At 38.7% G+C, this 26973-nt stretch overlaps 4 protein-coding genes across 15 annotated transcripts in view; 2 read left to right on the top strand and 2 right to left on the bottom strand.

Moving 5' to 3' along the window:
• LOC126634590 (G-type lectin S-receptor-like serine/threonine-protein kinase At4g03230) overlaps positions 1–1534 on the bottom strand; it is a 42481-nt gene extending 40947 nt beyond the window's left edge. For 4 of the 5 annotated variants that reach the window (XM_050305121.1, XM_050305120.1, XM_050305122.1 and 1 more), the window contains exon 1: positions 1255–1534. In XM_050305121.1, coding sequence (XP_050161078.1) covers positions 1255–1504 — 250 coding nt within the window. In that variant the 5' untranslated portion in view covers positions 1505–1534. Of the gene's footprint in view, positions 1–688; positions 838–1254 lie in introns of those variants that run through there. The other variant, XM_050305125.1, reaches the window with a different exon arrangement.
• An 8971-nt stretch (positions 1535–10505) lies between these two features.
• On the top strand, positions 10506–11703 carry LOC126583997 (zinc finger protein CONSTANS-LIKE 2-like). Its single transcript, XM_050248565.1, has 2 exons — positions 10506–11191; positions 11272–11703. The coding sequence occupies exons 1-2, from the start codon at positions 10661–10663 to the stop codon at positions 11431–11433; spliced, it is 693 nt and encodes a 230-aa protein (XP_050104522.1). The 5' UTR covers positions 10506–10660; the 3' UTR covers positions 11434–11703.
• A 6745-nt stretch (positions 11704–18448) lies between these two features.
• On the bottom strand, positions 18449–21287 carry LOC126634170 (frataxin, mitochondrial-like). 6 transcript variants are annotated; one of them, XM_050304660.1, is made up of 5 exons: positions 20872–21254; positions 20400–20472; positions 20214–20261; positions 20031–20125; positions 18449–18778 (listed from the first exon to the last, which is right to left on the bottom strand). In XM_050304660.1, exons 1-5 carry the CDS (start codon positions 21111–21113, stop codon positions 18649–18651), a joined length of 588 nt encoding a protein of 195 aa, XP_050160617.1. In that variant the 5' UTR covers positions 21114–21254; the 3' UTR covers positions 18449–18648. The 6 variants fall into 6 exon arrangements, with proteins under 6 accessions (XP_050160617.1, XP_050160619.1, XP_050160618.1 ...); XM_050304662.1 differs by lacking the exon at positions 18449–18778 and adding an exon at positions 18792–19517 and having other exon boundaries at positions 20872–21282; XM_050304661.1 differs by lacking the exon at positions 18449–18778 and adding an exon at positions 19699–19884 and having other exon boundaries at positions 20872–21287.
• Positions 21288–22490: 1203 nt separating this feature from the next.
• Positions 22491–26761, top strand: LOC126582268 (uncharacterized). Of its 3 annotated transcripts, XM_050246342.1 has the most exons (6): positions 22491–22856; positions 23746–24028; positions 24152–24204; positions 24310–25576; positions 25721–25867; positions 25978–26761. In XM_050246342.1, the coding sequence occupies exons 3-6, from the start codon at positions 24154–24156 to the stop codon at positions 26601–26603; spliced, it is 2091 nt and encodes a 696-aa protein (XP_050102299.1). In that variant the 5' UTR covers positions 22491–22856; positions 23746–24028; positions 24152–24153; the 3' UTR covers positions 26604–26761. The 3 variants fall into 3 exon arrangements, with proteins under 3 accessions (XP_050102299.1, XP_050102297.1, XP_050102298.1); XM_050246340.1 differs by having other exon boundaries at positions 23746–24204; XM_050246341.1 differs by having other exon boundaries at positions 23743–24204.
• Positions 26762–26973: the final 212 nt, after the last annotated feature.

The following is a 26973-nucleotide window of genomic DNA, read 5'->3' as shown; positions in this document are numbered from 1 at the left end:
TTATAGAAAAGCAGTTACCTCGTTTGTTGTTCATATTTCTTCGCCATATATAAATGGAAATGGCGATGCACGCCAGAAAAATCACACTTAAAAGCACCGCTACAATTATCAGAGACAATGGCAATTTTCTTCTTGTATGGTCTTCTTTTGATGACCCTTGAAGATTACCTTCTGCAAGAAAGAAAAGAAAATACTTTTTATTGTCATATCATCATTTTTACAATCTAAAACGATTTTGCAGCACTCGTATCAACATAAAAATTTGATTTTGTTGGAACCCCCAGTCCCACATCGGACAGAGGGAGAAGAGAAGAGTGCTTTAAATAGAAATACCCCTCTCTAACTAACATCGATGCCTTTTGTGATAAAACCCCACACCTGAGGATTGTGCAGGTGGTTAAGTGGGGACAGTATCGGTGTTGTTAGAGTAGGCCCTCGGCCCGTCGACCTGAAAATTTCCACAGATTTGTAAGAGGGAACATGCATGACCGAAATTTTACACCTGACATGAGATTCTCACCTTGAGTACAATTCAAGCCATCCCATCGAAAATTGGTTTCACAAAGGCATCTTTTCTTTCCGTCTCGTGCAGGATTGCAAATTGAATGTGACCAATCCCTGCAGTCTGCGGGTGTTGTACAGGTTGGTTCCATTGGTAGTTCCCAACCCATCTCCACCACATTAGAACCTCTGGATGACAGTACTTCAGAACTAAAATTATCCAGGTCAGCATTACCTGGACTGATTACTTTAAATGGAAACGATGGATTGATCTGCTTAGCCGCTCTGTTTCTAGGATCACTGTTATCTACATTTTCGGTTTGGAAGCCTTGGATGAAAAAGTCTCTCACAGTTGATTCTGCACGAGGTGTAATTAATTGACTGTCATAAGGAGCTAAGAAATTATCACTACCTCATTTATGTTCACATCGAATAATCTCATGCTTTTGCAATTATGTTCACAAAGGTTTAACCCCGCTTTTAATCAAAGGTAAATAGAATCATGCTAATTGAAACTATATGCATGTAAGGAATAGCGTGAAACAACAGAAAGCATAAAGATAAAACTCTTGTAACTGAAGTTCTTTGTCAGTTCTACTTTTTCGCTGGAAAATGGTTTGATCATCTAATTCACAAAAGAAAAATAATAATAATAATAATAATAATAATAATAATAAATTTAAAAAAAAAAAGAAAAATTCTGCCATCCACATATTCATTTAATAGTTTCGGAAAACTTCAGAGGAAGAATACCTAAATCAGACAACGCAACACGAACATAGAGGTCTTGGCCCGTATTGGTGTACTCTTCTTCAAGATTATTTAGATCTCCCACGTTCCATATTCTGCACAATGAAGTAGGCGCATGCGCCTCCATTCGATGACTATTGGTTTCAGATATAGTATGTGAATAAGCCATGCACCGGCAGCTATTTAAGCACACGTTCCTGCATTCTGTTTCATTGTCAACGTTGATTTCTGAATCTGGGTTTCCCACTTTCATCTTCTTCAAGCTCAAGAAGGTATCATTCTTGTTGTCGCCACATAATAGGGACTTTCTTGTGCATCCACCTGAAAAGTCTCCAGAATTCCACTGCTGTAGTTACTGGGGTTTGAAACCTGGCAAACATTTGCACAGAAACGGCATATTATTATCACTGCAGCTGCCAAAGTTGCCGCAAGCATTAAACACACTGCAGTTATCTCTTGGCGCCGACCAATACAAATTCCACTGCTTTGTCTAATCAATCCATGTCAGAAACTGTATCTCTCCAGTAATACTAATCACCAACCTTGTATAATTGTATTCTGATCGTGGAGGAATTTCTATGTTTTTACTAGTGGAGTTTTTACTCGGAGAACTGAAAATCTTGGGGTAATTTCTAACAACACATTTATTGCTGAAATTTGATAGAAAGTAAGTAACCGCAGGAAGCATTTGATCAAAGCTGTAAAATGTATCAGTTGCCCGTTCTCCGCCTTTCCAGTACGGAATCGATTCTGATTTTGAGATGACATACTGGTTCTCTCCAACTTGATCTTTTCTGAAGATGAATTTCCCCCTTGCCGGGTTATCTTTGCCTCTCCACGAAGTCAACTCCAAGCTTTTATCCATTACCATCCCAGGAATGAATGTATCAGTTGGACTTTGAAAGCTCTGCCACAGAATATTCACTGCCAACTGATCATCGCCACCGCTTAGGACAAGGTTCCCGGAATCCATGAGCGTCACAGTCTGCGTCAGAGACTTGGATGTTTCAACCTCCGTTGACCAGTACCTCTTTCCAGCAGCATCCAACACATGGAGGTTGAAGGTTCCCATCTTGGAGTGCAAGGAATCTGGTACCGGTGGAATTGAGGACTGGCTTTTCTCTGTTGGCAACCCATACCACTGTCCTCGGACTCAGTTGGTGATACCATATGCCAACATATCTTTGAGTCCCTCTAGGTGAAGGGCTAAAGAATCCGAGTTCAAATCTTCCACCAGATGAAACAAGAGTTTCTGATTCAACACCGTCGGTAATTGGAGTGTCGTGAGTTATTGTATCTCTAGCACAGCAAAATGGGTGAGATGAGCACAACAACACTGCTACTGCGTATGAAACGAAGATGGAAAACAGCATGCGATTCGCAAACCACGCAACCACGTAATTTGATCTTGTTATGTTGAAGAAGATCGAGCTTAAAATAGGAATGTTGACTTTGTTTATATTGTAAATAATTCCTTTCCTTATTTGTGAATGTTTTAGCTTGATTGTAGGAACCATATTAGGCATTATTGTAACTACAAATAGGCTGTTATGCCTCTTGAATCTATATCAAATCAATTACATATCATTATTTTACATGGTACTAGAGCATTGATCTGGGCAATAAACCAAACACAACAAAACCCTAGCCGACCTCCATGGCAGACGACAAAGCATCAGGCACGGCCTCAGGAACCCAGTGGGATAATCCCACTCATCAACTATATCTTCATCATTCAGACCAACCCGGTGCTATTCTTGTACCGCAGCCCTTGGTCGAAGACAATTACAGCACATGGAAACAATCCATGACTATGGCCTTAACGGTCAAGAACAAAATCGGACTCGTAGACGGTTCGATCGAAGAACCAGATGGAAAGAATCTCCATGAATGGCAGCAGTGGAATCGCTGCAATAATCTGGTCCAGACTTGGCTGCTAGGGTCGATGTCGAAAGAACGCCAGGCAGATGTGGCTGGAACTGCATGAGCGATTCTCGCATGTGAACGTGGTTCAACTGTTCAATATCGAGAACGAGATTCATGATTATGTGCAAGAAGGTATGTCTGTGGGATGCCCGTGACGCTCTCTGCACTTTTTCGATCTGCACTTGTGGCTCAGTCAAGGAACTGGCTGCATATTTGGACACATAGAAAACTATGAAGTTCCTCATGGGCCTCAATGACTTATATGCAAGTGTTCGCAGCAACACCTTGCTGCAAGATCCGTTACCCACAGTGAACAAGGCATACTCCCTTGTTCTGCGGCATGAGAAGCAATCGGAAGTAACAGCAGGAAAAGCTTCGACACAACCGGATGCGGCGGTGTTTGCCGTGAAGAATGCCAACCGTGAATCCGAAGGAGAAAAAGGTGAGTTGAAGTGCACCAAGTGCAACAAGACCAACCACACTGCCAAGACTTGTCGGGCACACCTCAAATGTGCATTTTGTGGCTGGAAAGGTCACACGGCAGAATACTGCCGCAAGAAGAAGGCAGCGGCTGAGGCTAATTTTGGGGCAGTGCTTTCCAAAGGGAATCAAGCAGCAACGTGTTTGACAGAAAGGAAGGAGATGAAGTTCCCGTTTACTGCTGAAGAGTGCAAACAAATCTTGAGTATGCTGCAAAATAAATCCTCATCTGCCAATCATGTTAGTAATTCTGCAACCCATGAAGAACTCTCAGGTAAAGCCTTTTCACTTAACTCTCATGGAAAACAAAGCACTTGGATTTTAGACAGTGGCTGCACAGATCATATGATTTATGATCCTGAAATGTTCTCCAGCTCGAGGCCTGTCACTAATCACACAGTGGAATTGCCGAATGGGTCCGTAGCACAAGTGACTCACATTGGCAAAGTTGTCTTGTCCCCCAATTTGACCCTTGAGAACGTTTTATGTGTCCCGTACTTTAAGTTGAATTTGGTTTCAATTAGCAAGTTAGCCAATTCATCTTGTATTACAATTTTTCTGAACCAATTTTGTATCATACAGGACCTACGTTCGGGGACGATGATTGGGACGAGAATTGAACGGGAGGGCCTCTACTATCTCGATCATACCAAGAAAGGAACATGCAATCAGGCACACAAGACCCATCCCATCCTTTGGCACCAACGCCTTGGCCACCCATCTACCAGAGTTCTTCCATTATTTCCTATTACTACTTTTAAACATGCACCTTGTGCTACCGACAAGTGCACAATTTGCCCCTTGGCTAAACAAACCAAGCTTCCCTTTTCTTCTAGTTTAATTACTACTCATTCTAGTTTTGATTTAATTCATATAGACATATGGGGTGGTTATAAAATTGCTTCCACTTCGGGTGCAAAGTATTTCCTTACTATTGTTGATGATTACACTAGATGCACCTGGATTTACCTTATGAAACACAAGTCTGATGCTCGGCCTCTTCTAGTTAATTTCATCAATATGGTTGCCACTCAATTTGATTCCAAAATTAAAACCATTCGTAGTGATAATGGCCCTGAATTCAAAATTGACAGTTTCTATGCAGATAAAGGTATCATGCATCAAACTAGTTGTATCAACACACCACAGCAAAATGGGGTTGCTGAAAGAAAACATAGACACTTGTTAAACATGGCACGTGCCTTGCTTATTCAGGCCGGGCTTCGAACTCATTTTTGGAGGGATGCCATCCTCACATCTGCTTATCTCATCAATCGTACACCTACCCCTCTTCTCAATGGCAAAACCTCGTATGAAACATTGTTTAACAAAACTCCCAGGTATTCCCATTTGCGTGTTTTTGGTTGTTTATGCTTTACTTCTACCCATGCCCAAACTCGTTCCAAATTTGATCCCCGCGCCTCTCGATGTATTTTTTTGGGTTATCCTTATGGTAAAAAAGGCTATCGGGTTTTTGATCTTAGTCAACAAAAGGTACTCGTTTCTCGTGATGTGAGTTTCTTTGAGGATGTGTTTCCTTTTCTTCTTCCTCACCATTCCGTTGCATCACCACATCCCCATATTACCCACATTCCCAACGTTTCTTCATCTCACCCTGACCCATTTTTACCCTCTGATTTGGACTCTCTTTCCGCAGCCCTCCTGCCTCCACCTCCCGTTGGGCCTACTCCAACACCCGACCCACCTCACCCCACATCCCTTAACCCACACCCGCCGAACTCACACCTCTGCTTTCTCCTTCTCCGCTCCCCGCTCACTCTCCACCGACACCTCTCATTTCCCCACCACCGTCCCCCCCCCCGCCTACCAGCCCCGCTCTGCGCCGCAGCCGTCGCTCCACCCGACCGCCTGCCTATTTGCAGGACTTTCATCTCGAGACTAGCCTCCCTTCCCGGAACACCTCATCATCGTCTTCGAACCAGGTCACCCGTTCAGGTACGGCTCACCCGATCTCTCAGTTTTTGTCTTATACTCACCTTTCTCACCCTCACAAAACATATCTTGCTCAACTTACTCTTCTTAAAGAACCCACCAGTTTCTCTCAGGCAGTCCAAATCCCACACTGGCGTGATGCCATGAAAACTGAGATTGCTGCTTTACAAGCTAATGGGACTTGGAGCTTGGTGTCGTTGCCTCCTCATAAGCGACCGATCGGTTGTAAGTGGGTGTATAAGGTGAAATTGAAGGCTGATGGTACAGTTGAATGCTACAAAGCCCGCTTAGTGGCCAAGGGCTACAGTCAGGTTGAAGGAGTCGATTACCGGGAAACCTTTGCCCCCGTTGCAAAAATGGTGACCGTTCGTGTTCTTCTTAGTGCGGCCTCTCTGCGTGGCTGGCATCTCCATCAGTTGGATGTGAACAATGCGTTTCTGAATGGTGACCTTGATGAAGAGGCCTTCATGTCCTTGCCTCCTGGTTTTGGACGAAAGGATGAGCATCGGGTCTGCCAATTGCATAAGTCGTTGTACGGGTTAAAACAGGCATCTAGGCAGTGGTTTATCAAGCTGTCCACTGCCCTCAAGGCCGCGGGATTCCAACAGTCACGATCTGACTATTCTCTCTTCGTCCGACGTCGTCAAGACAACTTCCTAGTGTTGCTTGTATATGTTGATGATGTTATACTGGCAGGGAACAATTTGGAAGATATAGAAAACACAAAGTTGTTCTTGGCTAACCAATTCAAACTCAAGGATTTGGGGCAGTTGAAATATTTCCTTGGCATCGAAGTTGCCAGGTCACGACATGGAATTAGTTTGTCACAACGAAAGTATGCTTTGGAAATCTTGGATGATGCAGGATTTTTGGGTGTCAAACCTTCTCGATTCCCTGTGGAACCAAATTTATCACTTACACAGCTCGATGGAAAGCTGTTAGATGATGCTTCGGTATACAGAAGAATGGTTGGGAGACTAATATATTTGACCATAACTAGGCCAAACTTGACTTATGTTGTACATGTATTAAGCCAGTTCATGGACAAACCACGACAACCGCATCTGGAGGCAGCCCACAAAGTGCTTAAATATATTAAGCGAACACCGGGTCAAGGCATCCTACTGCCATCTACAGGGTCGCTACAATTGAGGGCATTCTGTGATGCCGATTGGGCATGTTGTAAGGATACAAGAAGATCGATCACGGGATACTGCATCTTACTTGGGCAAGCACCGGTCTTTTGGAAGACTAAGAAACAGACAACGGTATCACGTTCGAGTGCGGAAGCCGAGTATCGATCCATGGCTACCACTTGCTGTGAAGTTACATGGTTGAAGAACATTTTAAAGGATTTGGGAGTTGATCACATGCAGCCAGTAGCTTTGTTTTATGACAATCAGGCGGCTATACACATAGCATCGAATCCGGTGTTTCATGAGAGAACCAAACACATAGAGATAGATTGCCATCTGGTTCGAGAAAAGGTACAAGAAGGGATGATTCGGACAACTCACATTCGAACCACAAATCAGCCAGCAGATTTGTTCACTAAACCATTAAGCTCAACACAATTTGAAGTGCTACTTAGCAAGTTGGGTGTCGTAAACATACACTCCAACTTGAGGGGGAGTGTTGAAGAAGATCGAGCTTAAAATAGGAATGTTGACTTTGTTTATATTGTAAATAATTCCTTTCCTTATTTGTGAATGTTTTAGCTTGATTGTAGGAACCATATTAGGCATTATTGTAACTACAAATAGGCTGTTATGCCTCTTGAATCTATATCAAATCAATTACATATCATTATTTTACATGTTAACCTCCCTAAGAGAAACATCATTAAGGAGAGGTTACTGCTACCAACAGATTGGCAACTTCATTAACATATATCGTCGAGAATAAAGAATTTACACAGCGGCCAGAGCAGAAAATGTTGATCTTGTAGCAATCACTCAATGCTGGAATAATGAATTTACATAGCGGCCAGAGCAGAAAATGTTGATCTCGTAGCAATCACTCAATGCCGGATGATTGAAGAGTAGTAGGCCCAACGTGAAAGGTCAAGGTCGTCGAGTTTTTGTACATTTCATCTTTTCTTTGTTTCCACTCAATGTTGATATGGAGACTGAGCTCAATGATTGAAAAGTGGCCAACAGGTCAACGTCTTCTAATTTTTTTATTTCATCTGTTCTTTGTGTCCACAACTTTACCTCTCTCTTTCTCTCTTATTTTGTAAATGCCTAAATGGCTTTTTTATTCAGTTATACAAACATGGTGATAATGCAACATCGAACTTAAGACCTCGAACAAAAAATAAAAATGTATTGACCACTTGAACATTCATGCTCAAATTGTTTACGTCACAATGCGCATACATTATCCAACGTCCAAAGTCCAAACTTCATCCAAAATTCTCAATTTTACCCATGCATGCAATTTGAAAGAAAAATAAATAAATAAATTAGGATTGAATTTGGGTCTTCATCTTCTTTGGGGAGCATATGGCAGTTACGCAGGCCGAAGCAGTTTAATTTTGTGCTTTATAAGGAAGTAAAATAAGCAAGATTAAGGAGCAATGACTAATGAGGAGCATACTATTCGGAAATCGAGAATGATGTGGTGGCCGGCGAATGAGTAACTCCACCTCCGGTGCTCGGCCATTTGCACCACCTCACTCCGACGCCGTCTTGAGAAGCGAACCTTGACGAGGATGACGATCTGATCGGCCGGAGCCCCATTGTCTATGGCTGTTATTCCTTATGAAGAATAAATTTCCTTCCAATTCTCAGTACACCTTGAGGGGTAAAGGTGGAATTTTAAAAAAAATTGGCGACAACGAAAGTTCTGTTGGGATGGGCTTCGGCAGTGCAGGTTCCAACCCAACTGTTGGCCACTTTAACCTTTGGGCTTTGGATTTGGCCCAACGTTTTTGTACTACTGATGTCGCTTGTTTAGCCCAACACAACACTTTCTTTTATTTCATGTTCCCACATTAACCTTTGGGATTTTTGCATGTTTATTTTTGTTGTCTTATGCACCTCTCCACTTGCCATTGAGGTCGAATTGGGCTTGTCAAAATTTTCGGGGAATCCTTTTTCTCTTCGTCCCCAGCTCTCTTTTCATTTTGTATGTTTCAGATATATTGTAACCATGGGTCAGCTAACCCCGCAAGCTCATAAATCTTTCATGGAAGAGCTGGGTGTCGTCTTTTGTAGATTGCGAAGTAACCTAAATGTGACATATGTGAAAGTCACCCAAAGCTAAAAAAGGTATTTCGCACACACGTAACTGCGTGTGAAGAGGTTAGTTGTAATAATTCTAATTTTTTTTTATAAATATCTACGTTATTTCTACACTATTTCTCACATCCTTTTTATAAAAAAAACCCCTCCCTTACATCTTCCAATAATCTAAATTTAAATTTTTCAATATTTTTCAAATGGCAACATCTTCAGCCAAAGGATAAGAAATCCAGATGCTTATTCATTCAATGACAAGTGATACTCAAAATATGTCCAAAAATCTTATTTTAATATGATAATTTAATTTCCATTAACTAACAAAAATTAAAAAACAAATTTAAAAATAATAAATTATTGAGAAGGTTAAAAAATAACTTCCTTCGGTTGAAGATGCTATATAAAGATGGCATAACACTGTTTATTAAAAAAATAATTTTTTACAAAACTATAATCTAAACGGACTAAACATAACGGCTTCGATTGGAAATGACTTATATTTCCCTATATCTTCTATTTTCCTTACTTTTCCTAATTTGACGACGGAATTAACTTGGCTGCTGAACAATTCAGCAACCAAGTCTTGTTATTTGACGACTGGCTATTGGCGGTTTCTATGTTGAGCGCGTCGGCTTGATGATTCTTATCTATTATAATATTTTTAATAAAAAAAAGTAGGATAGGAATTGGGGGCCATGATTCGGAGCCGCGAAACGCAAGGCTGAAAATCGCGCTGGTCGGGATTCGGGACCCACAGTACACGTAATAAATAATCAAATCTTGCGGGTGCAGACCCACGTGGTCCGATGGCTCAAATTCCGCCACGTAAGCGAATAGAATCTCATTACATTGAAATACGCCACCTGGACGCCATGTCAGCCAGATTTTCGAAAATATCCTTGCGAGTCTGCACCAACCAAAGGTGGGAAAAGACCGAAGGCCCCCCCCGCATGCATATACAGACCACACAAAGCTTTTGTTCCCCCACGAGCCGACACCTGGCGCCGCGGAGCACCACAGCCTCCGCCTTTGGTCATCCTCCCTTTGAAACCTTTGGACTATTTTGAAATTCTGCAGCGTTTTGTACTTTGAAATGACCTCCGTGCCCTTTATCTACTTTTGTGGTATTCATCACTTTCTTTTCTATTTTTTTTAAAGAAATTGGTGAGAGATTTGACCGAATTTTATTTTATGACAAGTTCTTCTTTAATTAAAGAAATTAACCTTCTTCGATTTTCTCGTCCGATCGAGTAAATTTTAGATACATGCAATCATCTAAAAAAAATACGCATTCAATGTATTTAAAGCTTCTTAAGCAAAAGTAATTCAAACTATCTATTATATTTATAGTTTGGCCTATAATTTTTTTATCATTTAATTAGCTGTAAGATTGCACGACATAACTTAAGACGAGAAGTTTATCTAGTAGGCAATGACAACCTCAACCACAGGTCCACAACCTCGTATAAGGCTTAAAGCTTAAAAATAAACGTTAAATACGTGCAATCATCTGTAAACGAGGTAAGAATTTTGCATTAAGCTAATTCTTGAAATTAAATTATTTGAGTAGTTGATGTGTCAAAAACATGTTCCAAGAATGGTAAAATCGTAATTGAAATAAAAAGCAGGGTTGATGCTATTATTGTCGGCAAGTGGCCCTTTCCCTTCTTTTCCCTTCCATCTTACCCATCCCGAACTTGCAGAAGAGAGAGAATAAGATTTTCCGAGAAACGCACAGAGAAATTGCGAGAAAAGAAAATTCCCAAAAACTGCAGGCGGACTCTGCGTCCTTTGCAATCAAGAGAAAGATGAAGAATTGCGAGCTCTGCCGGCTTCCCGCGAGAATCTTCTGCGAATCGGACCAGGCGATTCTGTGCTGGGACTGCGACGCCAAGGTTCACGGCGCCAATTTCCTGGTGTCTCGCCACTCCCGGAGCCTCCTCTGCCACGGCTGCCAGTCTCCCACGCCGTGGAAGGCCTCCGGCGAAAAGCTCGGCCACACTTTTTCGGTGTGCGAGAGCTGCGTTCTCCCAGACGGAGGCAGAGACGACGACGACGAGAGCCAGGGCGGCAATGATGAGGAATTCGATTCGGATAACGATGAGATTGACGACGACGATGACGACGACGACGATGAGGATGTTGATTTCGATGAGGACGGGGATAATCAGGTGGTGCCGTTGTCTTCGACGGCGACGCCGCCTCCGCCGACTTCAAGCGCATCGAGCAGCGAGCAGTCTGCGACTGCTTTCAACAATGGTGATGGAGGTGATTCCAAAACCGCCACCGCCGTTACGTTGAAGCGATTCAGAGAAACCGCGTCGGATCTTCGCTCCCAGGTACGTTATTCTCTGTTTCCGTTCATTTCAGAATCGTCTTTCATTTTTCAACGGCTAAGAATCCTTCGTTTATATCACAGATCGCCGATCTCGACCGCTCATGTCCTCACCAGAGGTGTGGCTCCGCTAAGGCTGCTCGAGCGGGTCCGTCGGAACGCAACGGCGGAGCCACTTCGGTTGACTCATCGAGACCTCGAAAAGACCGGAGAATCGACCTAAACCGGCCGGCTTCTCCGTCCTAGCCCGTTATTGAGCCCCCGAGGAGTTTTCGCCGGCAAGGCAATCCGTAACCTTTAATGAAGGATTTGAAGCCGTCGATCTTGACCGTAGCCGTCGTAGCCGTCGGATATGAGGTAGCTTATGATGGATAATTCTTTTTAATTACCTAACAACAGTTTGAACTCAACTGATCCTTATTAGAGCACTAGTTAAATTTGTATTAGTCAGACAATTTGTTTAATATTCTCCTTGTTTATGTCGTGCCATTATTTTATAAAAACACTACTTTGTAATTTGTAGGAGAGGTTGATTTTTTTTTCTTTTTTTTTTCTTGTATTAAAATGGAATTTTGGGTTTGTTTTTATTATTTTTACTTTTTATCCCTCTGTTAATATGAATTATCAATCAAGTTAAATCTTTATTTCTTGATGATTTAAAGAGTAAATTGTAACAATTATTCCTTAACTTTAATCAAATTAGAGCAATGGTCCTTAATTAAAAATTCATTACCATTGGTCCCTCAACTTATCATTTATCATATGTAGCTATAGTCATTTTTATCAATTTTATCAAAATTTTGTCAAAATAAGTTAGGTTGGAATAACCATTTATATAATTTGGGATCAATTAACTTATAAAAGTGTAATTATGGTCTTTTTTTTTCAATTACGTCAAAATTTTTGTCAAAACGAGTTATGTTCGAATGACCATTGCTGCAATTGGGTTGAAGTTAAGGACCATTTCTCTTTTTGAATTAAAGTTGAGGGACCAATTGTAATGGATTTTTAGTTGAGGAACCGTAGCTGGACGTTTTGATAAAGTTGAGGGACCAATGGTAATGGATTTTTAGTTGATGGACTATTGCTCAAATTGAGTTAAAGTTAAAGGACCATAGCTACAATTTACTCTGATTTAAATTAACATGTCATAATATTTCAAAGTCAAATTTGTTAATGTAATTTGATAAGGATGTGATATTCACATTTTTTTTTACTTCTCTCACCTTTTTAATTTTTGACCGTTGGATCAGATGAATTTAAGAAGATCAAGGGACAAAAATTAATAAAGGTAGTGGAAGAAATAAAAAGGAATGTATGGATAACACATCCCAATTTGATACTCAAGTAGAATATGTTACCGGTTTTACTTTCATTAGTCACGCGAGTGACACGTCTCTTGTACCTTAAATTTTGCTAAGCTTATTATATGATTTGATGAGAAAGTTTTAACTAAAAGCACTTACTAGATCCCCTACGGACCAAAAAAATATGAGTCTAAAGATCAAATGATCTTAATCGTTGAAATTTGATCAAACGGTTACAAATAGAGAGCTTTTCTAAAAGTTATAATAATTGTAACCGTTTGATTAAATTTCAACGATCCAAATCATTTGATCTTTAAATTCAGATTTTTTGGATGCGAAGAAGCTATGGATTCTACAATAAGTAGCCAAAATAAAGAGTAAAATGAATAGTATGAGAATTGATTTTTTGATGTAAAAATATAATTTTTCGTTAAAGTAAAAAATATATAAACTTTTCGTTAAAATTTTATTTAAAAAATCAGTTGATTTTGCAGCAGTTTATTTTTCTAGAGATCAAGAAAAGAATATATACGTTTTTTAAAGTAAATTAGTCGATGATTTCGTCGTAATAATTTATCTTTTCAAAACTAAAAATGATTCATATAAATATTTCAGCATTTTCTGAGCATTACTGTCTGTTCAGAAGCCTCAAAAATCGAATTCAAGTCCGTTTTATATACGACGGGTTAGAATTTTCATCCCAACCGCCACGCGAGGTGGTTGATTTAGATGCGGTCTTGGGAAGGAATAGATTTGACTTTTGAGTGTGGTGGAGGTGAAAAGACCGAGTCCTCGTGGAGGAGTGCAGATGATGGATGGAGGTGACGTGCATCGTGATGGCCTGCCTGCCTCTGTCTTTAGAATTATGGCAGTTGTCAGAAAACCCTAGTCTCATCCGGATTAAGTTGCGAGAATTCTAGAAAGGAGGTGGATTTGCCCTCCCATTTCCATACTATTTTCATTTCTTTTTGTTTTGTGTAATCATGATTAAGTTACGTCAATATTTTATATTCTTATTACTTTTTATATTTATTATTTTTATAAAAAAATCAGTATAAAATATTAACGTGGCTTAACCGTGACCACATAAACAAAAGGGGAATGAAAGAGTATGGAAATGGGAGGGCAGACAATTCACATCCTTCTATAAATCCTTACATTCTAATAGTTTATTATAAATCGTACGATCATAAATTATTTTAAATTTATTCATTTAAAATTAAACATAAATAATAACTAATGAAAATTAATCGTATAATGTATGTTAAACGATCTTGATACGAGAATTCCTAAGATCCTTACAAAAAAAAATCCGAAGAGAATCCTCATCTCATACATATCAACTCATTAGATAGGGACCTTTCTGAAGGTGTGCATAATGCGTTTGTCCTTTGAACACACAATGTTGTGAACCAGCGATGTGCCATGACCTTCACGAGTCACAACACAATAAGGAGCAGGCACCAACTCGTAGTGATCTCCTGGATTTAATCGCTCCTGCACGTGTGAGAGAATTCCGATCGTTGATACATTGTGGGTATTTAAACTGTACTAATGATCAGTTTTTTTTTTTTTTTTTTTAACTGTTCACGTGTCGTGGGGTGTCTATCATATCAACTTCAAAGTCTAACCATTCTTGTGTAGTGAGTATCTTATCAACAACAGTCAGGTAAATGTTGTACCACTTATGTGTCGTACGTATGATATGCGTCAACGGTCATGAGGTTATAGCTCTCTTGTTCAAATTCTCAACCTTTGATTAATATCCTAGACGTTTTTACTCACCTGTTTTACATCAAACATAAGACCAGTTTTTACAGAAAACTAAGACATGTCATGTTTCAACTGACACGTTTATCTCACGTGATTTGAAAACTACCCTAATAAAATGCCTTAACCTATCGCAGTTTCTCTCCTCTTGATTTTTACAAGCTAGTGGGTTTTGTTAAGTACCTATAATTTGTTCTAATCTTAGTTGTTAACATTGTCATGTTTGGATATGTTTGTTTATTATTTTCTCTCAACAAATATCTAGCTCATGACCTTAAACAAAGTTGATTAACGAAGAACATGAGGATTAGTATATTTTCCGTAATCTTTATTAGTTGATTAATTTAAGGTCCATGGCCGGCCGTCACATCAAGTAGGCCAAACGTTTATGCAAGGATTCAATCACTTTACTAAAACCGAGAAATTAAATCTCTATTGTATGATTAATTAATCTGATTTATCATAAAATAATACGAGAAAAATCTCCCAAGTAAACAGGTTGTGGTTGGAGAGGCTCTCATCGGAACACCACAAGATCATCAACCAATCATATTTTTTAATACATTGTTTTGGTTCGTCTTTAAGGGTTGTTAATTATTAAAAAAGGAAATTATAGTAATCGTCATTCAATTAAAATTCTTGTTTGTGACTCCTTAAGTCATTAAAATGTGCAGTTATGATTCTCGTTGTCAACTCTGTTAGAATTTCGGTCAAAATGAAAGGCTGAATCAAGGGGCAAATATGAAAAACCAAATGAGAAAATTGTAGCAATAGCCCGTCAACTTTAAACCAATTGAAGAAATAGTATCTCAACTCTAACCGAATTAGAGCAATGGTCCCTCAACCCTAATTCAATTTTACCAATGGTTCTTCCAACATAATTTATTTTGACGGAAGTTCTGACGGAGTTGACGAAAATGACCATATAAGTTTTGATGAGTTAAAGAATCAATGTTTATAAATTTTTAATTGAAGAACCATTGCCTCAATTAAGTTAAAATTTAAGAATCATTCATACAATTTTAGAAAGAATAATAACCTCTGCAATTAGCATAAAGGATCTGTACTCGATCGAGAGGTTTGGTTCTTGTGGTGGATATTTGTTTTATGCTTTTAGGGTTCGAATGGTTATGTGGTGGTGGTGTTTGCAGTTGTACTTATTTCTGAAAATTTCTGAACCACTGGGAAGGAAGGAAGGAAGATATTACTAGTAGCCAAAGCAAAAGTATGGTAGGTGCTTTTATTTATCTTGGGATTCTATTGACCATAACTCGATGAAATATGACACCACGATGGTGACAAAAGAGGGAGTATGTTCCTAGCACTTGGAGTGACAAAGGGGAGGGTTGTTTTCCATCCCATTCTTTGTAAAATGTTATTTAAATTAGAGGATAAGTGATACTAGCTTGGCTTAAACCATTAGGTGTTTGGCGCTTTCTAGAGGTGGAATCATCTTTGTCTTTATTTGACCCGAAACCGATCAATCTAGCCACGAGTAGGTTGAAGAGAGCTCTAACTAGTCTTGGAGGATTGAACCGACGTATGTGATTATCAGTTGTTGGCCGACGAAGATATTTAGTAGGAGAGCCTGATCAGTTGGTTGGTTAGGTCACACTTCAAAGAGCAGGCTTGTGGCCAATGAACGGTTGGATGGTATCTAATATTTTGTGTGGGTTTGATTTTTTGAGAGTATTTAACTATCTAACTAGTCAAACAACCCTATTCAAGTTTTTTCTCGATTGATAGATCTCGGGGTTTACATCCATTAATGATTACCAATCAACAAACATGAGTTTGGACAACTGTACACTTCTTGGAAGGCTAGTTAATGGTTCTTATAAACAATATTTCTACTCTAAACTCGACTAAGGAAAGGGACATAGGAAAGATTTGAACCCTTGATGCAGTCGGTTGACAAGAACAATCCTATCCACCAAAACAATCGATCGCTTGCAGATAAACTTTCTCAATTAGAATAAAAATAAATTTCTTAACCAATAATATCTAAAAAATGACTGTCACACGGTTTACGGTAAAATGTTTGTATCCTTTCCCACCTAGAACGATGGAGGTTCATCTAAATTTTCACTTGGTTTTCTGGCCACAAAAATTGGTAAAGGGGATATTTTTTAGAGAATCAATAAACCAGCTGCAGAGAGTAGAGTTTGGATCCTTATTGGATTCTCTTTGTAAGGATTTCTGAGATCTATAAATTGTGTATGTTAATCGTACATTCTACGGTCATAAATTATTTTAAATATTTTTATTTAAAAATAAGTATAAACATTACTTGATAAAAACTGATCGCACAATGTATAATAAACGGATATTATTCACGACGTCACCAAAAGAATCCGAAGAGTATCTTGGCAGAAAGTAATCTGTTTCAGCGCCCTTTCTAATAGTAGGCTAGTTTTGAGATAGAATATTTGCATTATGTTTACCCTTTTTAGCTTCCCGACATAAACTTAATAGTGCCATCTTTTTATACAAACCACATAGTTGGTTTCCAAAATTAAATGAGTGTCGCCTTTCCGCCAAATTACTATAATATACACGTTTATCTTATACACTGATTTAAAGATATATCCTCGACTTCTTGTAGGTGGATATAATAGTACAGGTTTACAAAACTTATAGAACACCTGTACTCCGAAGAACTTCCAATAAGTGATTTTTTATTAGAAACGCATCGAAATTTTTAATAAAAATGCAAGTGCTTCTTTTTAACTTAAAAAACGTTTTTTATGGTTTGAAAGCATTTTTAGTTATTTAAAAAAATTACCTTCATACGCGTTGTATGTTGGGTGAATGATTGAGAGGATCATATACTTCTATGCCAGCCAAAATATTTTTACTAGTACTAATCCGAGGATTATTCTATCTTGATTTCAAATAAAAAGCTGCTTCTCCACTTACATTTGAAACTACTTTGTCTGCAAACGAAAGGGACAACGTACAAAAAGCAAGTTCTTAATTCTATCTTCAATTCTCTGCAAATTGGAAGAGACACTTCACAGCGATTTATTCTTGAGAATTTTAATGAAAAACACTTAGTACTGTTTACTTTAACGAAAAATCATATTTTTAGAGCAAGTTCACCTGTGTATTTGGCCCGATGAACAGGCAACAAACATGAGGCAATAGCCTTAGCAATCAGCTCTAGCCCATGCGAGCAATGGGGCTCGGGGGAGGCCCAATGGACAGGCTAAGCGCGAATCCACAGCCTGAGGCCCAAGTGATGAATGGTTAACGTTACAGTGATGTCAGCCATACTATAAAATTAATAAAAATATAAAATATTAATAAAAATGTAAAAAATTAATTATTTTTTTAATAATTAATTTTTTAAAAAAAGTAAAAAATTAATTAAAAAATCATTAAAAAATAATTAATTTTTTTAAATTTTCTATAAATATGTTATCATTATCTTCCAACTTCCACCATAATTTTATATTTTCTCAAATACTTTGGGTTGTAATTTCTTATTTAATGACACGTGGCACAATGAAACCGATTAAAAATCATATCCGAAATTACAAATAAAATTATTTTGTATTAATTTATAAAATAAAAAATACTAATATTTTATTGTCTATTGTCATGGCTATTCAGTGTAGGGGTGGAGATGCAAAAGGTGGTTACTGTTCATTGGAGGCTATTCAATAGTGACTTGCCCTAGGGGCCTTTGCAATGGTAGAGTTGCTCTTACACTAAAAAATTCATCTTGGTACTATTCAATTTACTCTTTATTTGGTCCTTATCGTTAAAACTTAAAGTTTCTAAACTCTTTTCATTAGTTTTTCTTATATTCTTCTGTAAAATATCCATTATTTGTTTTATGCATGAAACCAGGAGGTGCTCGTCATGCATTATGCAGAAAAGCACGGTGAGGAAAAGCACTTATGCCTAGAAGTCAAATTACAGTTTTGTGGCTGTGATGGTAGCGTTAGGGTTTATAAAATGCCCTGGTACCCCAGACATACAGTAGTTTTGAACCATGGCCACGAACTTGGTTTTACTGTCAAATTTGTCAAATTTTCAATCAAATAGAGGGTTATTTCGTCCGCTTAAGCGAGAAGGAAACTAAAACAAAATGTATACATTTTCGTCACAGTAGGTCATAAGCTGCGCTTCTAAATTTTCCGTTAACATTAATCAGCGAGATTAAAAAACTCGAAAGGGAAATTAAAAGATAATTGCATTGAAAGAAAATTGGAGGAATGAAATGAAGTTCTTGCCTGCCTCTTAAGCATGTTGCTTGTTGAAATGCTCGAAATCTTGTATTTTATTTACACAAAAACAAATTTTCAGACAATATTACCTAACTTTTGGGGCGGTTTAATTTCCAAGTGAAACTATATTACCAAACTTTTGAGGCAGTTTATGAAAGGCTGATGGGTTCACCACACAGTTCCTCCAACTCACTCTCTAGAATTTTCAATAAACGAGCTTTGGTCCTCCTATAAACCCACGCTTGAGCACTCCGATCCCAGTCAAATCTCTGAGGACCACTGCATCAAGAACATAAGTCTTATAGCAAAACGAAAGATAAATTATTAAGAAGTTGAGCAAAACAGTAGGGATGGATTTCTAACGCAGTACATGAGCAAGATGCAGGTAGGAGAATGAGCACGAAAATTTCTATCATGAGATTACGATATTAGTACAAGTACTTGTCAAGATGGTGATTACGGGAGACCATGTTTACATCACAATTGACATGGCAGTACAGTAAAGCATTCCGCTTCTGTATACACAAGGCTCGAAGCTACAATGAATGCAGTTAGCTTCCATAAAGACATGTCAATGGCGACCACATTGGAAACATGTTATACATCAACGACGTGCCAAGAATAATGGGCACATGCATGATGGTAACTCGGTGAGTCGCATCTCCACAGAATACCTGAGCACATGGATTTCTGAGATTGATTACGTATAAAAATGTGCTGCAATGGATGGGATTTCCCCATATAGAAGATGCATAAACAATAAAGACCCTCCGCCCCATCAAACTCCCTCCCTTTCATGAGTTTAAGGGCATCAAGACATTCTTCCACGTGAGAGGAAGGTCACAGGTTCCAGTTGAAGGGCTACCATTCAAGATTCTAGTCACTACTCACTAATCAGATAATATTTCCTACAAATTAGTATCAATTTCAATTTTTTAGCTTCCTTTCCAAAATCTTGTAGGAGACGTTTAATTCAAGCCTGCGCCATTTGATACCTGTTCTTGCTTCAGCTAAGAACCTAGACAGTATTAGAACATTGTAATATCGTCTTCAAATTTATGTAATTTATAATTCACTCATAAGTTTAAGGCATTAATTTCTGATCATAAGCACGTGCAAAGGTGCGTACAAATTGCTCAAAAATGATGCCGCTATCAAGGAAATATGGAAGCCATGGACACAGAAGCAAACTCATGGACACGCAGTAATGCATCAACTGAAGATTAAAAAATACGTTCATTCACACACTTCAATATATATGCGTGCACTATGGTATAGTGTGACAGACTATGGTATAGATTGACAGATCGGCTCGGTGTTGACTGTTGAGGATACATCCAGTTTCATTCATACTACACAATGAAAGAGTTTCCCACGTTACAGAACTGCTCATTCAGAGATTGTAAATTTAGTTACCATGCAGTCCAAACATTTTGAACGAACCTCATATAGACTCACAAAAGTGTAACTATACAAGACACAATCAGACGAGCAAACCTGAAACCAATAAGCGCGACAGAAGAAAACATACCTCACCGGGGAAGACAACCAAATTTGTCTGTTTGGTGTTTGTTTGTTCAAAACATAGGTACCACAATCCCCGAGTTTTAAGGTCAGCACCTCATTCTGCCAAATGCAAACCCAATTACGCACCAAAAACTACATTGCTCTCCTATTTACTCAATCAATTTCAAACAACAACCAGCCATCTCACCCCATAGTCTATGTCAAAGTCGTCGACTTGAACAGAATCTCCATATTCCTGCCAGGTAGAACCATCAATGAAAACATAATGCATGACAATACAAAATGTGTCATCTACCAAAACAAGAAAACAATGCATAACTAGTTTGAAACTCGAAGAACTCCGCACGAAACGGAACTGAAAAAAAAGAAATACCTCGAATTTCTCTTGGAGGTCTTGTATTGTAGAATCAGCTAGCCTGTGAAATTCATCCTCCTGTAGAACAGAACTGTATGCGCATCAACTCATTAGCAACATTCAGTTTACGCCTCGAACCAAACAGCAATTTCAGCTAAAATTCCAATCCCAACACAAAATCTGTATCTTTAGAATTCCCAATTTATGAAGAACTTCAAAAAATTAAGAAAAATATGCGCAAATAGAACCGGTTACAATCTTTTAATAAAAAAATAAAACTGGCGTGACCCTAATGTACGGTTTATTATCACTAATGCTCTATTTTTTGCATTAAAACTGTGTACCTTGTACTATTTCTGCGTATCTTAACTAAGTTGGAGCAACATTTCTGCTTCCTACAACTTCTTAGAGAAAAAGATCAAAACTTTCTTTCCATATTTTCTCGATAACCAAGCAGAATACAAAATTTTGACGGAAAATTGAGACTTACTGGTAATCGATGGCGGCGGGAATATTAGTATCGTCATCGAGATTCAAAGGTCTCGAACAGAAGCTTCTGGAAGCTATCCAACGACGAGGTCCGTCGTGGCTGTTCGAGGAGAGATGCGGAGATTTCTTTGCTTCTAGAATATGGAAGCACGACCTGGACGCGGTGAAAGAAGAAAAAGGAGAAGATGGAAGTCTGAGAAGCCTCCTCGAGAGCCGTCGCGGCGGAAGCAGCTTTGAAGCCATGGCGGAAAGCCAACAGCTTCTTTCTCGAGCTAAAGCTTGAGGTAGAAGACGGGATGGGCCTACGGCCACGTCACCTACATCATTACGTGTGCCTAGTTTATTGGGCTTATTGCTGGCCTAAATCCTAGATGCGTTGTATCTTTTATTTTGTACGGCCGTCAAATTAAATAAAATTTATTTGAAACAACAGAAAAATATTAAATAAGAGCGTGCGAAAAATTAATAATAATGTGCGGTTATTATTTTTCTGTTTGTTTATGTTTTTAGAAAAGCTAAAATCACCTTTAGAATATACAATCAAAAGTTGTCACGCGTTATGTTTTTGGAATTAGAATAATGTGTTATGATTAATATATGTTTAGGTTCGATTCACAATGTGAAACAAACAAAAAGATATGATGCGGTGAGAATTGCTAGGAAGATTTAAAGTGAGATATGTGTTGAAATTTGATTCTACGAAAGAAAAAAAATGAGAATATGTTTTCTTTGATTATGCGATATTCTAGCTAATTTATTCTAATTTATGTAAGAAAGGAATCATATTTCAGTTAAATGATAATATAATTTAGGAGATTGGTTAGAATACTTATATGTGTTTAATATAATCATTTGGTGATATATTCATGGTGATATATGTAACTAATAAAATCACCATATGACCGTCGAGATAGTAGTTGCATTAAACATGTAAGTATTGTAGCCAAATCCCTAACTTTGATGATATTCAACATTGCTTTAACGTGTTTTTTATCAATAAAATTATTTAGACATACAAACTGACAAACTTTTGACATATATTTAATTGGGCCGCCAATATTAGAGAATGTATGAGCAAGTATGCTAGTTAGTGTATCTAAATAATGTCACTTTTTTTTAGACCTAACCTAAATATAACTAAATTGACTAGAATAATATGCTCTTCTTAAACACCATTACCCTTCTCAATAATTAAAATAAATTTAATATTTTTTTCCCACCCCAACCTGGGACATGCATAAAATAAATGAAATAAAAATACACATTTAATTAAAAATGAGAGATTTGAAATTAAAATCGAAAAGTACAAGCCACTTAGTACTACGATTTGTTGATATTATTTTTCATTTGGAAGTAAGAGATTTTAAGTTCGAATCTTTTGAATGGAAAATTCGATACTAAATTAGACTACCATTGTGTGGCTCAACCGAACTCTCACTCCCTTTAATATAAAAATATCGATATACTAAAAAAAAAAAAAATCACCAAAGAAGAAAAAAAGGGTAAAAAAAGAGTGGCTTTGCGACCAAGGACCCTCCTCGCATATCGGTGCGTGTGTGGACGCAAATGCTCCCCATTTATTTAACAAACAAACAGCAAGCACAAATTCTTGGCAAAATCCTCGAACTTAACCAACGCAAGCAAAATAACAACATACAGAATCTAATCCAATCTTCTCTCCAATTCCGTGTCCTTCTTTTGTTTCTTCATTGTTCTCAGCTCGAAGTTTCCCTTAATTTTTGTGAGCCGTTGATTTTTTGGGGCGTATAAAAATCGGAGCCCGGAGGAGCTTTAGGGTTGGCATTTAGCTCTCACGCCGTTTATTTGAAACCATGGATTAATAATACATACAAACCAATAAATACAAAAAATAAAAAAGGTAAATAAAAATTGCAACTTTGTGGCTCTGCTGCAGAAGAAGAAGAAGAAAGGCAAGGTCTTTCTCTGTTTCACCGCTGCCTTCCATTACAATCTGGCAACGGGGAGGTCAGATCTCTGCTTCTGAAATTTATAATCTTTGCGTTTCTTTTGTGGGTTTCTGATTTTTTTTATGTAAAAACTTCTTCTTGCTGTTTATTTTTGACTTCTGGGTTGTGTTTGATTGCCTTTCACAGAATCTTGATGTTGTTTTATCTTTCTGGAAATATTTTTGCGTACCAACCCATTGATTACCGTTACGTGAATTTGATTTAATCTATTTATTGCACAAGTTTCAAAATTTAAACTAATTTAATGGTAATTAATATGATGGCACCATCATTTTAGGACGGTGAGCTAAAATACACTCAATTAATGATATAATAATGTTTGTCTACTGCAAAGTTTAACATAAACAATGAAAGTTGAGTTAAATATGATTAGAACATTTTGGTTTTTGGGATGATTTGCTGCCTCGGATTGGATTGGCTAATTCCCTAGATTTTAAGGCACCTTGAAAGAAAAAATTGAAGAAATTTTGGTCCAAGGTAGAATATGGATTACTCGCGAAAGAAACTTATCGCTTCAAATCCTAGCAAAGTGGTTGGACATCAACACCTTATACTAAACAGAATAAATTATCCCTTCACCTCTACCTTGATTGTTTCTTACTTCAACATACCTTGGATCTTATGAGTTATTCCGTCTAATCCAATCCTATGCACCAAACGAGCCTATAATGTGTGCATAAGCGGAAATGGTGGGAGGTCATGAATTCAAGTAGGAAGCACGGGATTTCTGTCTATTTTTTGGCATGGATTCGTAGAAAGTTGTATTTTGCTGTCCCTCGATTTGGAATTACTGAGCTATATATATATATATATATATATATAGTATGTTTTGCGTTACTGCGTTGGGCGCTTGAGTCTTAGTATTTTGTTTTTCCTTCTTTTAGCAGGCCAGCATTTCCGGCGCATGTTCTGGTCGGGGTTCTTCTCCATTTGACAGATATTTTCTTTCAGTCTGGCCGCTACTGCAAAATCAATTCCCTCTCGCACCTCTAAAAAGGTGTGGGGTAATAATGAGAGAGTGATTTTGCTTTGTGTTTTAAGGAGATCGAGATCATCACACATCTGGAGATTGTGCCGTGTTTCAGTGGGTTTGTCGCTTGATTATGGCTAATGACATTCGCGGCTGCCCTTTCGGAAGTTTGATGGTAGTTTTTCTGTGTACTTAGCAAGGTCAGTTTGTTCATACAGGCTTCCAGACAGTAATGAGCACAATAGTTTCTCGTTGATAGTTTCCGGCGTAGTCAAGGGTAGTTCGCGTGTTGATGTAGCTCACTAGCTCTTATATTTTTCCAGCAATGGTTAGGTTTTCATGTTTCCAAGCTAACGTCCATTGCCCCAAACCTAAGGTAAGCGGAACAATCATCACATCAGGTCGTTGGCACTTCTGATTTATTCTGATTGGTTTTATAGTCCATTCCTTATTTTGATTCTGAGTCTTCTTTTTCAAACAGAAAAGTATTCAACCTTCTGTTGATATAATGCATAAAACATTGCAAACTTCTTCTCCAAGTAAAGTTTTGAAGGATTTGCCTGGAAAATCAAGCGTAAACCCATCACAGTCTAAAGGAGTTTCTCAAGTTAACAGCAGTTTGAAGCATGTACCTTCCCTTGAGGCTGATTGGAAAGCAGGTGATATGGAAAGCAGCTATATCAATGAAAGTAGCGGCAAGGTTACTCAGGCAGGACGGCTCATAAAATGTAGGTCTCTAGGAAGTGAATTATACCTTGAGGGGAGGGCTTCTGCTGACAATGATGCTGGGGACGAGACTGATCAAGGAGTTTCTTCTGACGGTTCTCTTCATCGGAATGGATTGGTGGTACCCGAGGGAAGTAGGGACCGAGGAGAAAGCCCACCTCAACCATCTAAGACAACTCCTGCTTCTGACCTTGGTCAAGTAAGTTCTGAAATTGTCAATAATGAATCAATTTTTTCGATTGGAGAACCATTACAAGCAGAAAAGGACGGCCATGAAAACTGTGATACTCCAACATCTGGAGAGTTTGCTGATGACTCTGCTGACCTTACACCTCGTACTGCAAAAGGGCTTGTTAAATGTTGTTCTCTTGCAAACATTAGTGCTTCTACTCCGGCTGCTGAAGAGAGTTCTCTTGTTAATCCTTTAGCAGTGCATTCAAGATCTTCCGAGGACCTGCATGTCCTAGGGATGAGGCGGAAAGGGAATTCGGTACATGAGACTGAAATGCAGGTAAAGCAAGAACAGGAAAGAGATGATATTGTAAGTAAAGCTGAGAACGATAATATTGAAAACTCCATCGATGATGGCTATGATTCCTGTAACTACTCTAGTTTTGCAAAGGACTGGATAGTGCCACCTGCAGATGAGGTAAGGGCAGACAAAAACCTCCAAGGTGAATCCTCAGTTCAAAGTTGGGATGAATTGCCGAGCAAGGATTTTAAATATAAGCGTATTGAGGAGTGGGTTAATAATCTTCAGCATAGCAGCAGTCCGGTGGAAGAAACGAATGAATTGTCCCAAAATGATCAGGTGAAGAGAGAGTCCAATGATTCAAATGGTTTGACTGCTGCTAAGGTGGATGGTAAGGTCACTCCTGGCATGGAAGCTGCTAAGCGATATATATCTTCTCTGAGTGCAGCTGCCACCACAGCTCAGCTTGCAAATCATGGATTGGTAGTGATCCCATTCCTTAGTGCTTTTGTAAATCTCAGGGTGCTCAATTTATCAGGAAATTCCATAGGTTTGCCTATCTGACTCATCTGTTCCATTTTATTCGAATATTTTATTACTTACGGTATGCTTCTGTGTTACGGTGTTTGTGATGATTCTTTGCATTAATTAATTCTGCATTCTAATTAGCGTTCCATTTGCAAACTTGCTGCAGTAAGGATAACTGCTGGTGCTCTTCCTCGAGGACTCCATATGTTGAATCTTTCAAAAAACGGTATTTCTACTATCGAAGGTTTGCGTGAACTCACAAGACTTCGTGTACTGGACATGAGCTATAACAGGATTTTGAGAATTGGACATGGTAGGTTGCATATATCGAATTACTAAATTTGCTGGCTTTCTTGTTGATTACTCATGAATAATTCCTGTCCTAACATATTTTTTTTTCCATTTTTCCAATTTCTTTTGAAGGCCTAGCTTCTTGTTCGTCTCTAAAGGAATTGTACTTGGCTGGAAACAAAATCAGTGAGGTGGAGGGTCTTCATCGCCTTCTAAAACTGACTGTTCTGGATCTGCGCTTCAACAAAATCTCAACGGCAAAATGTCTTGGTCAACTGGCGGCTAACTACAATTCCTTACAAGCCATCAGCCTGGAAGGAAACCCAGCTCAGAAGAATGTCGGCGATGACCAATTGAAGAAATACCTGCAAGGACTTCTTCCCCACATGGTTTACTACAACCGGCAGCAAATCAAGTCCAGCGCTCTCAAGGACGCTGCAGATCGGTCAGTACGCTTAGGCATTAGCAACCACCAGTTTGATCGCAGCCTTAGACCCGATCACAAGGCTCCGAGGAAGGCTGGTCACGGTGTATCTTCTAAAAAGCCATCGACTTCATCAACTCACGGTCATGCAAGTCAATCTGTAGCGTCACTGAAAAAGTCTCGGGGCAGGCACAGCCACCTCCCTCCGAGTGGAACAAAAGTAACAGCGCAGAGTCGGCAGCACTACTTTGACTTGGGCAGCAGAATTATGAACCTCAAGCAGGATCTCTCGATGCGCAGGAGTCGGAGTGAGGGAACTATGGCAGCCATGTGAGATTTTATTTCAAGCTTTGTATCGGATCATATACATTACTTGTGTTTCGGTGTGTGGATTTCTACATTTGCATTCTGTATAACTTCTGAAATTCTGTATTTTTTTGTGTGCTTACCGAACACCCTATTAGTGAATGGTTGAATTTTCTTTTGCAAGCATTGATTTTCTCTTGTTTGTAGCTCAAGTGGTTAACCGTGTTTGCTTGTATACGTCTAGTCCTGTGTTTGCATGTATGTATGCTTAACGGCGTATGCTTGTATACCCTAAGCGGTGAAGCCCTGGTCCGGCTCTAAGGTCAGCAACATTTGCCTACACCTGAAGTCCTATGTTTGATTCCTTTGTTTACCGAGTAGAAAAATAATAAACAGGC

This window comes from Malus sylvestris, chromosome 9 (genome assembly GCF_916048215.2).
Source record: "Malus sylvestris chromosome 9, drMalSylv7.2, whole genome shotgun sequence".
NCBI lineage: Eukaryota > Viridiplantae > Streptophyta > Magnoliopsida > Rosales > Rosaceae > Malus > Malus sylvestris.
This window is presented reverse-complemented; position numbering and strand designations above follow the sequence as displayed.